General features: G+C 39.2%; 1 protein-coding gene across 3 annotated transcripts in view; it reads left to right on the forward strand.

The window, feature by feature from the left end:
- The first annotated feature begins 1,299 nt into the window (after positions 1-1,299).
- LOC135480304 (endophilin-B1-like) overlaps positions 1,300-14,279 on the forward strand; it is a 47,889-nt gene continuing 34,909 nt past the window's right edge. For all 3 annotated transcript variants that reach the window (XM_064760113.1, XM_064760114.1, XM_064760115.1), the window contains exons 1-4: positions 1,300-1,384; positions 2,472-2,613; positions 3,326-3,454; positions 13,445-13,578. In XM_064760113.1, the coding sequence (XP_064616183.1) occupies positions 1,307-1,384; positions 2,472-2,613; positions 3,326-3,454; positions 13,445-13,578 (483 nt within the window). In that variant the 5' untranslated portion in view covers positions 1,300-1,306. The remainder of the gene's footprint in view (positions 1,385-2,471; positions 2,614-3,325; positions 3,455-13,444; positions 13,579-14,279) is intronic.

Raw genomic sequence — 14,279 nt, forward strand, 5'->3', positions numbered from 1 at the left:
ATGTTCTATGTAGGCAGAAAAATTAAAACACACAACAGGTAAGAACAGTATATGTCCTAAAAATCTGCCCCAAAAGTGGAATACAAAATTCACAAAATATTACTTTTGGTGCTGACATTTACACAGTTAAATACTACATATACCAAATAAACAGTTACATGTGGGTCTAGGCTGAAATACGTCTAATATGTGTTTAAAAAGTGTGCAGCATATATTTTTCTGCCTTACTTATATGTTATTGTTTCTAAGTAATGGGAGGGTTATTCTTGTTCATTTATATGGGTTAACCTATAAGAATGCAATAACAGGCACTTTGACTTCACCTGCGGGTGTTATGATAGCAGGTGCTATGGTAGTGGGTGTTTTGGTTAACGGGTGTTTTTACCTGCACCTGTTTAACAACAAGTCAAATTGCAGTTGTCTTGAAATCAGTGGCGACTGAATAATCTGGAGGCTTCTTTACAGGAAATGATACTTTATTGTACAACTAATACAAAATTGTGTGCAGCAAGGTGAAGGGGAAGTGTTGCCATGTCAATAACCAGCTAGTGGTATGTGGAGCACTTATTTGTGCTGCATTGGGTCCGTGGACACTTAAGTGAATGGCAAGGTGTCTGACTATATGTTGAGCAGTTATGAATATGGCCAAATGTGTATGAACCAATATTATGGTCAGTGTCCATGTACTTTGACTAGGCCTGCTTGAAGTATCAAACATATAGGTAAATCAAACCCCATTGTTCTGAAGCCCAAATGCATATACTTTACTCTGCGTGTAAACACTGTAATTTAGGAACAGAAACTTATTTCGCCGACGTCAACTTTTCAACCACTAGTTGTCGTTGACATGACGAAGTGACATCCGTCAAACGGGACAAACACCAAATAACATGTCACAGATCATTTAAATCTCCATCTACCACGTACAACGGGAAAAACGAAAGCTTCGGTACCGTTTTGAAGTATCTGTGATTCACTCAGGCCATCTTTTCATCCAAAAGCTGAAAAACTACACGAAGAGAGCAAATAAGTCACGCACGGCTTCGTCAGCTCGTTTCCAGTGCCGCCATATTGAAACAGCTTTCTTGACAACTTCATTCAGCACAGACAGCCTTAGCTGTTTACCATTGGAGGATATTATTTCAGCGTAGATACGCTACGAATAGTACTCACCATCATTACATTTACTCAATTAAAACATAACTTATTTATAAAATTTCTCCTTTTTTTAAAATCCAACCGAGAAGGCGGAAATATTCAGTGCATACTATGCGGAAGTTATTGGCGGTATATAAACGTATCATTGATGGAGACTGAGTCATTCAGCGCAAAGATGAAGAAGTTTGCAGCTGGTGCCTCCACCTATTTAAATAGGGTTGTTCAGGTAGGGCCATTTCTGTGGCATTCAGCGCAAATTTTGTTGCGTTCGATATATTGCAAATGTGCAAACGCGTCATGCCTGGCTGGCAAAATTTTATAAAGGGAACTTTAAATCAGAGTGTCTAGTTGTCACTGCAGTCTACAGTACACAACTACTCAGGCGTGACGTTCGAAATAGCACGAGACTGTCAACCAAGTCTTGTCATTTGGCATCATGCTATCGATAAGATATGCAACAGATAGCATTTTTCTGAGGCTTTAAATTACCCTGAATATATCGAGTTAGAAGAGTTAAACGTGATTCATCTGTTTGCACGATTCTTCGAACCATCAGCAGTTTGATGGTGCAAACATTTGACCGTAACTTGAAATTGGGAAAGGTAGAGTGTTCTGTCTGAAATTTTCCACATCATGTGACAGTCACATTGAAATACCCATCTGCATCAAGATTCATTCAGATACCAACTGCCATCTATTTGCTGAAATTTACTGTTGGGTTGTAGGACTTTCCTCTTGAAATTGGGAAAGTGAAACTGGGTAGACCTATAAGCTTGTCTGCTTTCGTTTGATGTGCTTTCTTAATATCAGTCAGTTGGAAACTTCTGGAGGTTTATCTAAAACATGTGCACATGATACTGACTGATGTTCAGCCTGGATGAATGGACATGTACTTAGTGTATATGTTTAGGGATCAGTCTAGTATGACTGATTATATGTTCCATTTATCATTAATAGCCCTTCCCTGAAGTTGGACCAGCTCATCATATGAGTAGGCAGGCTTTGTTCATTTCAAAGTGTGCATGGAAAAGTAACTCCCAATACGTACCCACAAAGTTAGTTAGAAAGATATGGATAACCAGTGGAAGTACTTTGTTTGAATGAACATTTACATGAACAAGAAAATGAAAATGTGCAAAGCGAGGATGTTATCCACTGCTTTCCCTTAACCTTTTTTTCAGTTGCCTTAACTGATAAGCTTGGCTGCTGTGCCAGTCACAATAAAGGTAGCTTATAATTTCTCTTCTTGATGGTTAACTTACATGAAATTATGTTTTATAATCTCACAATATCTTGTCTTTTTTTGCCAACAGTTTACTGAAGAAAAGATTGGCTCGGCAGAAAAAACAGAACTAGATGCACATTTTGAAAATTTAATACAGCGGGCGGAAAAAACCAAAGTATGGACAGAAAAAATTTTACGCCAGACAGAGACGGTGTTACAACCCAATCCCAGTATGTTATATATATTATAAGTTTTTATTTATTACTTCTCTGGTAATTTTTCTGTTATTTGAAAACATACATATACATTTGTACAGGGTAACATGTAATGTTATGATTGCAGGCCTTGGATTAATGGAAGCCTCAGGGGTCATTGTGTGGCAGTATAAATGCGTTTTATCATTTGTTTGATGAAGGCTTTGATGTCCTGGTTGTTTTTACATGATCTTTTACATCAGACATGAAGAAAGAGTATAGTCTTCATATTTATCTGAGCTTCATATGAAACTGTTTACTACAGTAATTCTTCAACCATATCGCATGTTTGCAAGGTGTTTATTCAAGCATATGCTGAAGGCATTATTCTGTGTTGACTGATAAAATTATACCTTTTGTGAAGGCCTGGAACTGGCCAATGCAACCAATGTTGATTTGTCTCAAAATCAGATTAAAAATGTGCAAAAAATTGCACTGAAAGTTGCTCTTTCATATGCGAAAAGATTGAGGAGTTAGAGTAAATAAGACGTTCATTTGTGAAAGTTTGCATTCGCAGATCTTTCAAAGAATTTTATTTGCACTGTTTTAATTGAATTATGTGTGTTTCAGTTTCCATGCAGTAATCAAATTCAGACTGCCACACCCATGACAGGACATACATGTAGTTTTGGAATGATTGTGTATCCATGTGATTTTGTGCTTTATTGAGTATTAATTGTGTTTGCAGACAGTCGAATGGAGGATTTGTTTTACGAGAAGCTGGACAAGCCAAAGAGAGAGCGTGTCACAAACTTTGATCAGTTGGGTCAGTTCATGGTGGATGCTGGCAATGATTTTGGTCCTGGCACAGCCTATGGTAGGTGAAACATAGCCAATGAATGTGGTACAGACTTGGAAGTTTAGCGAATGAATATGGCGGCAACTCAAACTTTCACCTCCCTCCCATCCATGGCAATGAAACTCTCCATCCTTAGCTTATTTCCTTGGTTGAATTTTAACGCTGTTTTCTTAATTTAGATGTACTACCTTCACTGACAAAAGTAATTACATCTCACTCACTGTCTGGTTGTCATGTTATCTGCAAGACCTTCACAGGTACTCATTATCGACAGCGAGTTGAAAAGTCTCTTAACGTATTTCTTGTTTTTAATATATCTGAGTTCAGGCTTTGATAATATTCTGAAAAGCAGGATGCTTCCATTGCCATCTGTAGGCAGGACATAAATCTTCAAATATAAAACCATCAAGTAGGATATAAGGAAAGCTTGTTTTTGTAAATTTGGGTACCTCAAGCTAGGACCTCGTTTCAAGGCCAATTAAATGGTGTCGAATCTATATGGTGATTTCTTTGGGTTTTTTTGTGAGAGAGAGTGATGGACTCGGTGTCTCCCTGAACACCAGAATTTTTAAAAAAAAGGCCCACGTTCCAGATGGATTGTTATCATGCATGGAATAGGCCTTTGTCTTTGTTTTTGATGTACTTACCCAAATTCATTCTCCCCAGATTTTTGATTTTGTCAGGTGTGTCTTACTAGCACATGTGCACCTAGACTTTGTTTCATGAGTGTTAGGTGTGGGAATGAAATGCCACGCCTCAAATTCTTACTTTCAGCAGCCAATGAAATGGTTACTTTTGCTCTTGCCACAATATGGTTGCAATATCTCCCAAGGGAAATTAAGTCGTAGTCATGCAGATATTCATTCCAGGACAACTATATTCTTTGTATAGTTGTCTTCCCCCTTAAAACTGACTACTGTGGTATGTTAAAGTGGAATATTCTCGAATATGACGCGTATGGTATAAAGTACCATTTCGGGAAATATAAACAGTATGTGCCCTTCATTGATGACAATTATTTTCATTTTTGGATGCAACTTATACACTCCAGTATAATGTATTTTGACCTATAAACACAACAGTGATCAGCTGTTTTAGCGTTCTTCATAACATTGTAACCTCATCAATCATATACACGTATACTCACTAGACTAAAACTGTATTTGATCTAAAAATTCTAAAGTTTTTAGAAGCAATTAAATGTTATAAAACAATACTTTAGCTGATGAAAGTTAGGTTTTTTCCAGTAAGATATCATCTTACCTACCGAATAAATCTCAAAACACCATTTTAACATCAACAGAACTGTCAGAATCAGACAAAATGAGTATCTCAGTGATGGACGAAATTTGAGTTCAAATACAGTAGATGTACATGTATTAGACACTTTCTCAGTGTGGTTGTGTGCAGCAGTATGTATAGTGTATAAGGCATGGTGAATATATGTACATCATATAGATTTCACCAACTCCTTTTTATGATAGCTGGCTCACCTGACACTGGTTAGGTATATTGATTAGTTTTCATGCAAGAGCACCTGTTGCTCCTGTGTACACTGCACAAAAGAGCTGCATGCGTGCCACAGGCAGACGGCACGTCTTCTAACATATTCTGCTCTGCAATGTCTGGTCTTCCATGAGCAATGCCTCCCCATTTATGTTACATGTATAAACGTTGTCATTGTCTTCAGTTATCATTTTGATTGCCTTTATTATTACCTGCACAAACCAATCACCCATAGCAGACATGAAAATATCACATCACTCTTTCAAGTCAAAGGCAACATCCAGTGCTCGTGTACTCATTGTGTTAGAAAATGAACTCGCAAAAATTGAAACTGTTTCCATTCCTGTTTGGGAAGGCCAGAAATAATTTTGCAATGCGCTGGATTACACCAGTAGACACGTTGTAACAGCTGAAACCCCCACAGAAGACACCCTCGTATATCTCTGTTCCATCCATCATGATATTCTTTGCTTAGGACAGTCCCAGTGAATTTGCCTTCGCTGGTCAGGAACAGGTTGCCAGTGATCCCAGATCATCATCCTGTAACTGGGTTGACCAGTTAACATCCTGTCCCATACAAGTATCTTGACCAAAGAGCGAAAAAATGCCAAGACTGTCAGATGTAAAAGTCATGGGTATACCCTACGTTGGGTTTGAACCTGTGTCTTCTAAGGGAATTGCATTTTGCTCCCATAATTCGATAAAAAATATTGCTGTGGTTTTGTAAATAAGATAGGGTCAAAATGAAAATATTATACGTTTGATGTTTCGCGACCAACCCTTCAAAAAGACCCCATGCGAAATTCTGTTTTCCTGTTTTTACAGATGCCAAATTATTTTAATTCATTTCATTTGATATTTTTTTCTTCGCTGATGGTTTGAAATGTCGGTCTGTTTATACAGGTAATGGGTACACTTTCGAGACATACAATTTCATAAAATCCTGTCTAAGGATGGCTGATATTTACTGATACGCGGAGACGGCTGAGATCCTTAGCCCAGACGACATGTACACCCGATCATGACACTGTATCTGTATTCAGCCACCCCATCGGCAAAACCTCACTGCATACTCAATACTTAATATACAAACCCGACAGACATGGTCTTTCCGCAAGCTTAGACATTTATGGACCTTTTGCAACCATTGACACTGACCTTTATTCGATATTTCCTCAAAACCTAAAATTTGAAGATAAGGTCTGCTTTAAGCTACTCACCACGTGATGCTGTCTTCCGGATTGACCTAAATTGGTATGTCAGTCACGCTGACGTCTTTTGACAGTCTGACATCGTGTAAAAAGTCTACCAATCTGTAGAACAGCTCAGCATGCAGAGGTGGACAACAACATTATTTTGAAAGCTAATTGTTGAGTGAAGTAGAAGTGTGAAGTGCCAGATGCTTTTAAAATGACGCTGTGACTGCAAGGGGTTGTTTTTGTACCACCTAAACGTCATCCACGTGCACATGTGGCGCGCGAAAACAATAGCTGCACGTTTAATTCAGTCATGGACTGGTATTTTCACATGCTCACACCCCGCTCTACTGGACCTAAATTGTTGAGTTAAATTTTGTCTTAATACTCATAAAAACGTCAAACACCTGTTAGTTTTATTGTAAAGATCCCCAAATATTGGGTGACATAATTTAGTACTGTATTCTGATCAACATTGAGGAAGTTTGATTGTGATCCGTCATTTCAACAGGATTCTTCTGTTTGTTCTTCAGAACAGATTGTTCTTCCCTTCTGCAAGACAAAAAAAAAACTGACCTACCTGCCCCCTTCTGTTATAAAGGGGTTGTAACGTCAAACAAACAATATTTTAATTTTGGCCGAGAAATAAAGAGATCAGAATATCATGTTATAGAAGTTGAATGAAGACATTTGAAGGGGATTCTTGAGTACGGCGTAAAACACCAATCAAATAACATAAATATGGGGGGGGGGGGGGGGCGGCATGTATTGGAATTGGATATGGGGATTGCAAAATGAGTACACAGAGTACAAAAGTCTGACTTGTACACTCTTGTACAGCACTTGTGAATAACGTATGTAAATCAAGTCCCCATATATGTTATTGGAGTCCTGCTATGTCACTGTGTGCTACTGTAGGAGAGCGAGTCTACAATCCGGTTTACATGCATGTTAATGGTTGATCAGTGTGGTACTAGAGATTTGGAGCAGCTGGTGCATGGTCACATCTGCCTGGCAGCTGGACATTTTACTACACGTGTTCATTCTCTAATGTGCGCTAGCCCAGCGTAATGACTGAGGAGCCTCTCACCAGTGTGGTCGCTGTGAGTTCAAGTCCAGCTCGTGGACTTCCTCTACGGCCGTACGTGGGAAAGTCTGTCAGCAGCCTGCAGATGGTCGTGGGTTAAAAGAGGCTGTGTGAGAGATTTGTGGTGAAAAATCCACATTTGCTAATCAAATCAAATAATCCGTATTTTCCAAGAACAGCTCAATCCATTGCCTTTCTGTAAATATCAGACAAAATGATCCTAAAGTTTGAAAAAGCTATAATGCAACCTGCTTTATAAAATTTTAGAAACTTAATTGCAGATTTGAAACAAATAATGTGCACAATCGAATGTGATGTTTTGTGAATTTGGGCTACTGTATCTCACCTAAAGGTTTATACATGTATGTAAAAATGAACTTGAAACCAGAAGCAGGTAATGCTACTTTTGATGCCTACATGATAAGAAAGCAATTGAACTCCACAGAAAACTTCTTACATGTAAATGGCCGAATGAAGTTGATCAATCAGTCAGAATCAAGCAAAATCTGTCAGTCGAAAAATGCTAAACTTAGGTGAATTATAATTAGTTATCCACTTTTGCTGAAATAATAGCAACCATTCAGTTGGATTTTGCAGAGATCCTTTTTTTGCCCCAGATCTCTTATTTAGCCTTTAAACTGCACCAGCCATACGTCTGCTTGTGTTGTGACTCATGCCAGGAATTGACTTGAGCTTTCAGATCTTGTAGGAAGCTTACTTTACATTCAATGTGTACCAAGTCTTTCCATAAAGCATTTTTATCTCTATAATCTGGTCGTTCTGCCTCTTTCACAGTTTGTCAAATTTTTGGCCTCTTATCTTTTTCATGGAGTGAAAGATGACCTAGAGAGATGTGACATCTAGTGGGAATTTGCGCTTGTTACTTTTGTGTTAATTAGGGTTTAAACCAGACCTCATGTCCCTCATGCTCTTTCAGTGGTATGCTGGAAGGTCTATGAAACCAGTGGACAGTTATGGGTTTTCCCCACGCTTTGTCTGATAAAATATTCTGGAGTACAGCATAAAACACCAATCAAATAAGTAAATGATGGTCGTGGCTTTCCCCTGGGCTCGTGGGTTTCCCAAGGGCTCTGCCCGGTTTCCTCCCGCCATAATGCTGGCCGTCGTCGTAGAAGTGAAATATTCGGTGTGAAACACCAATCAAATTAAGTTAAATCTTAACCCTGTTTGTTCAAGTAGCTTAGAAAGATCTAATATTCATAGTATAAGACGTATGTTGCTTTAGGTGAACTATGTATTTAGGTGAAGCAATACTCAGCATGAAAATATGCAATATACATGTATCAACTGACACAATTTGCAGCTGAAAGATGCACAGAGAGAGAGGCAATATCAGTCGTAAAAACATGAAATATATACAAGTGTAAGGATGCGATGCATTTTTGTACCATGGGAATTTTTCAGATATATATTTAAAGTGCCTTTCAGAGACTGTGAGGGTTGGGGGTAGGGATAACCCAGTGGGAAGCAGTGGATAATGCTTATTGAATGTGTATGATAAATGAATAATAATTAAAGGGATTTCGGCTCCATGTTGACATATGTTCATACTGTAGATCCATCCCTTGTCAATCTGGCAACTGAATGATTATCATCACCATCAGGCCAGCTCTTTTCATCTGCATGGCTGGCCAACCCGTTCCTGCTAAGATCAATACAAGATGTTACCAAACAATCTCTCACATAACTGAGAAACCCTTCCAATTTCCCCTCCTCTGTCTAAACACTCTGAGCGGAGAGCAGGAAGACCCTTTGTTAGACCTTGACACAGTTTTAACAGGTCGTTTACCTCTGCGGATGGTTTGGAGGTTGCTTTGTGATGTTTTGATGGGAGCAGCATAATAGTGGTTTTGGCTGATGGTGAATTTGCTGTTTCCTTTACTAAGCGAATGATTTCTTCTAATAAGGGGTGGGGGGGTGGGGGGGCCTGCATGGCCAAGGTTGTTAGGGCTCCAGCACAGAATAGTGACCCAGGAGCCTCTCACGCAATGTGCTGTAAGTTCAAGTCAAGCTTACATGTATGCTGGCTTTCTCCTAGGCTGTATGTGGGAAGGTATGCCAGCAACCTGCAGATGGCTGTGGGTTTTCTCTGGACTCTGCCCTGTTTCCTCCTACCATAATGCTGGCTACTGTCTTGTAAGTGAAATATTGTTGAGTAAAAAGACATATCAAATGAATAAATAAATATTAAGAGTACCGTAGTTGGAGACGTCCAAAAAAATGTTAAAATTTTGAGCACTACAGAGTGATGATTTGGACTAAAATAGAGGGCATCCCATGTGTTATGAAGGTTTGAAATGTGTGTGATCCCATGTACATTGACGTAAAACATCATTGAAGTGGATGAAATACAATAATCATTCATTTGTGAGTCTTAAATTATGACTATTAGTTTTGATACCAATTATCTTAATAACGACCTGTGCACAATGTGAGGTCATCATTTTCATTTTGAGCTCTTAATGATTGACCTAACATTTTCACTCCTGAGTTGTACTCCACGGACATTTGGTTTTTAAACTTTTTGTTATAGCTGATAATTGGTTGAGTTTGCTGTGTTTGAAATGATTAATATTAAGACAGTAAATAGCAAGTGTGTGCTATAGCCATATCTGACTGATAGTTTTGATGTATTCTTACATGACTCTTACTGTCATTGAATGATACTGTGGTTGTTCTTGTATGGATATTTTGCCTTTGCTGAATTTGAGTTTTTTTTCTCCTTTTTGGAAGGTATACACTGTACATGTATCTACGTGAAACACAGAAAAACATTTCTTTTTTCTCAGAGGATAGTATTGGCAATAATACTGAATGAACACTGCATTTTGATGTTTCAAAATGCAGAGCGTAGCCATCGCTAAATGAGAATTTCCTAAGGTTCTGTTGAAAAAGTCACTGATATTTAGCTTCCAATCATCACTAATGTTATTGGAAAGCCCTGGCAATGTTTTCTATTTGTTTCAATATTCACCAGAAAATACATACATGTATATACATTTCAAATCCACAACAAAAGAACAGGCCAAAAACAGTGATAGAAAATGACAGTGATAGAAATGTCTACAGGACTTGCTTTATGACTTGTGTCACTGGGGAATTTTTGATGGGAAATACGGAAAGGCTTGAAGTCGTCTTTTGTGTGAAACCTTTTAAAATCGTTGTCTGGTTGAGGAACATTATGCTGCACGAGGGAGACTTTGTCACTTCTATAGCATCTGTTTGTGGCGATGCTTCTTGAGATGCCCATTGGGAATGCTGTCGCAGTATTCCAATTGAATGCAGCCTGGGAATATAATTGATTGAACGCTCATCCAGATCGCTGTAAAGGTGACATGTATCTTGGTCGAATGTGTCTGCACCACCATGGCCATTAGGGATAGAAATTACTGGAGACCAAAACTTGAGATTTATTTATTTATTTATTTGATTGGTGTTTTACGCCGTGCTCAAGAATATTTCACTTATACGATGGCGGCCAGCATTATGGTGGGTGGAAACCGGGCAGAGCCCTGGGGAAACCCAGGACCATCCGCAGGTTGCTGGAAGACCTCAAGACTTGAGATGCACAGGTTTGTATTTTATTATACATGTTGTTGCACATAGCAACAGCTGTATGACTATCATGTATACTTTTGCCACAGAGAAGAGTTGTAGGACTATCGGATACTTTTGTCACACAGAATAGCTATTGGACTGTCACATACTTTAGTCACACAGAATAGCTGTCGGACTGTCATATGCTTTAGTCACACAGATTAGCTATGAGACTGTCACAAACTTTTGTCACACAGAATAGCTATTGGACTGTCACATACTTTAGTCACACAGAATAGCTGTCAGACTGTCACATACTTTAGTCACACAGAATAGCTATGAGACTATCACATAGCTATGTCACATGGAATAGTTGTGGGACTATCACATACTGTTGTCATAGCTGTGGGACTGTCACTGTCACAGAGAATAGCTGTGGGACTGTCACTGTCACACAAAACTGTGGGACTGTCACTTACTGTTGTCACACTGAATAGCTGTGGAACTGTCACAGTCACACAGAATAGCTGTGGGACTGTCACAGTCACACAGAATAGCTGTGGAACTGTCACACAGAATAGCCGTGGGACTGTCACATTCACACAGAATGGCTGTGGTCTGTCACTATCACACAAATAGCTGTAGGACTGTCACAGTCACACAGAATAGCTGTGGAACTGTCACTGTCACACAGAATAGCTGTGGGACTGTCACAGTCACACAGAATAGCTGTGGGACTGTCACAGTCACACATTATAGCTGTGGGACTGTCACTGTCACACAAAATGGCTATGGGACTGTCACAGTCACACAGAATAGCTGTGCAGGGCTCAATTTTAAGGGTCATCCGGTCATCAGAGATGAGATCAGAGATTCCCCTGCAGACAACCATGAATTCCTGTTACACTTGCCCCAGGGGCAAGTGTAAAATAACCTCTGGCAGACCAAAAATCAAACCTAAGCAACTACTTGTAGTCGGCCAGCGTTGCAGGTGCACATGAATTTCATGGCCATTATGACAGAATCATGTCCAGATTTACCATACACTGCTGTATTGCCCCCCCCCCCCCCTCCTTTCACTCTGTTAGAACAAAACTGTCCTCATTAAAGTCTGGTACATACCCTGAGCCCAACCCTCCTTCCATCTGGTATCCCCATTCAAACACCTAACCTGGATAATTAGGTTTAGGGCAGAGTCCTAGTGGACAATCCCACATGTTGTCTGGAGTGGACTTCATGATGTTGTCCTCTGATGACAGGGCTTCAGATTGCACACCACATGTACATGTACTCTCCAATGTAAATGTTGTGCTGAAACTACCCAAATTAGCCCAGCCCAAATTGAGTCAACAATAACCAGAGCCCTCTTATAAACAATTATAGATATAGAGCCTTCTTATAAACAATTAACAGCCCTCTTTTTGTACATAAAGTTAAATTCACAAAATCAAATTCAGAATATTTTGTGCTGGTCAAAAATTTTGACGGGCAGATTTCAGTTTTCCTGCGATCATCATGTTTCCTAGGCCCCATCACTACATTATGCTATGTTAGCTGGGAAACACGTGGCCTGGAATCAAGCTATATGTACATGAAAAAATTATATATGTGAGTTACACTCGTTTCAACAGCCATATGCCTAACAGCTTGACACTGCTCAAATGTCTTTGGGACAGTCATTCTGGTCAGTAAATAAATCCAGCAGGAGGCGACCAGATGTCTTTAGAGATGAGTTACTTAGACAGGGCTCACTGACACTGCCATTATGGATTAAACAGTGAATTCTGCAGGTGCTGCAATCTTGTCATGGCTCACCTGGTAAGAAAAGTGTTCAGAAGTTCGAAGTTTACATGTACTTTTCAAAATGTTGTATGTAAGTACGAAATTATTTCTGTCACAGATTCATTAATGCTATAATTTATATCACTTCTGAATTTCTGTTACAACAACAGCGTACACAAACGACTGATGTCTTCATCTGTAAGCACTGGTTTCACTTTCAGCTACACTAGTGTTATACATGTAGCACTAGCAGAGGCAGTCAGAAATAACACTGTGCAGTCTGGTGTCATGTGATATATTTCAGACACTATAACACTCGCGAGTAAAAAGTGTGTCAATTTTTTTTGTTGTTTTTTTTTTTTTGCTCTTGTTTTTTTGTTGGTTAATTGGTACCATTTTGGGAAATAGGCATACATTTATCAATCTTTCACAGAATAATGGTAGACAGAACTGTCCGAGCAACCAAATTCTGTTCTGGGCAAAGACGGGCTATGTGGGCAACCAGGAAAAATCAAAAAAATTGAACCCTGCTATGGTACTGGCACATGCTTTTGTCATTCAGAATAACAATGAAACTTTCACATACTTTAGTCACACAGAATCGCTGTTAGACTATCACATACCTTTGTCACACAGAATACCTGAATGACTATCACATATTTTTGTCACATATGGGACTATCACATACAAATGTTCTTTTGAATAATACAGAATATGTGTGGGACTACCAATGTGCTTTTACCATGTGGAATATTGGTGAAGGCATTGTTAGAGCTGTTAGTTCAGTGTTTAAGGTTGAGAACCTGAAAGCCTACTGGTGTACCTGTTTTACGCATAGATGAGACTCCTGTATCATACCCACACTTGTTCTTTGTACAGGAAATGCCCTTGTGAAAGCTGGACAGACGCAGTACCAGCTTGGGCAGGCTGAGAAAGACTTTGTGGGCTCCGTGGCTAACAACTTCCTGCAACCCCTTAGGAACTTTTTAGACGGGGACATGAAAACCATACAGGTAAGTCTGGATTTCCACCTGTGTTTTACAATTTGAACTCGGTTGGTTAAACTGTTACCTGATTCATTCATAAACCTCACTCTTCCTCTCCGGCTGTACTTGGGGCATTCTGGAAGCAACCTGCAGATGGTCATGGGTTTCGGGTTGGTTTCCTTCCACCATAATGCGGGTCGCAGTCGTATAAGTGAAATATGCTTGAGTATGGTGGAAAATACCAATCAAATAAATAAATAAATCATAAACCTGAATCCTGTTGTATTGAAGTGAGGCAAAACAGAAAATAATGTGATTGTCAGCAGAAAGTCTTTTGAAAACTATGTCTGGAAGTGTACTTTAGTATTCTGTTGATAAGAATTTTCTCTCTGTATTAAAATTGAAAGCATTCAAATGTTTGAAATTGTCTTAGGTGGGTGTTATGGACAAAACTGATAATATGTCCTAGAAATGTTTTTCTACCGTTTAACGGAGTTGGCTGTTATCCATTAGTTAAATGAGCTTGTATTTCTATCATCAGGATGGAATGTGCTGGTTCAAACCCTTGGACAGGGGAAGTTTTTGATTACCCTGCTCTCGCTGCTCATGAGAACTTCGTGATATTAAGCTGTCAACAAAGCTTGTCTACATTCTAATGTTCATTAGAGGACACTTTTCTGTAAAAGTTTGTCAGAAAACTTGCCAAATGATGAAGGCATTGCCCAGAT

The sequence above is a fragment of the Liolophura sinensis genome, chromosome 13, assembly GCF_032854445.1.
Source record: "Liolophura sinensis isolate JHLJ2023 chromosome 13, CUHK_Ljap_v2, whole genome shotgun sequence".
NCBI lineage: Eukaryota > Metazoa > Mollusca > Polyplacophora > Chitonida > Chitonidae > Liolophura > Liolophura sinensis.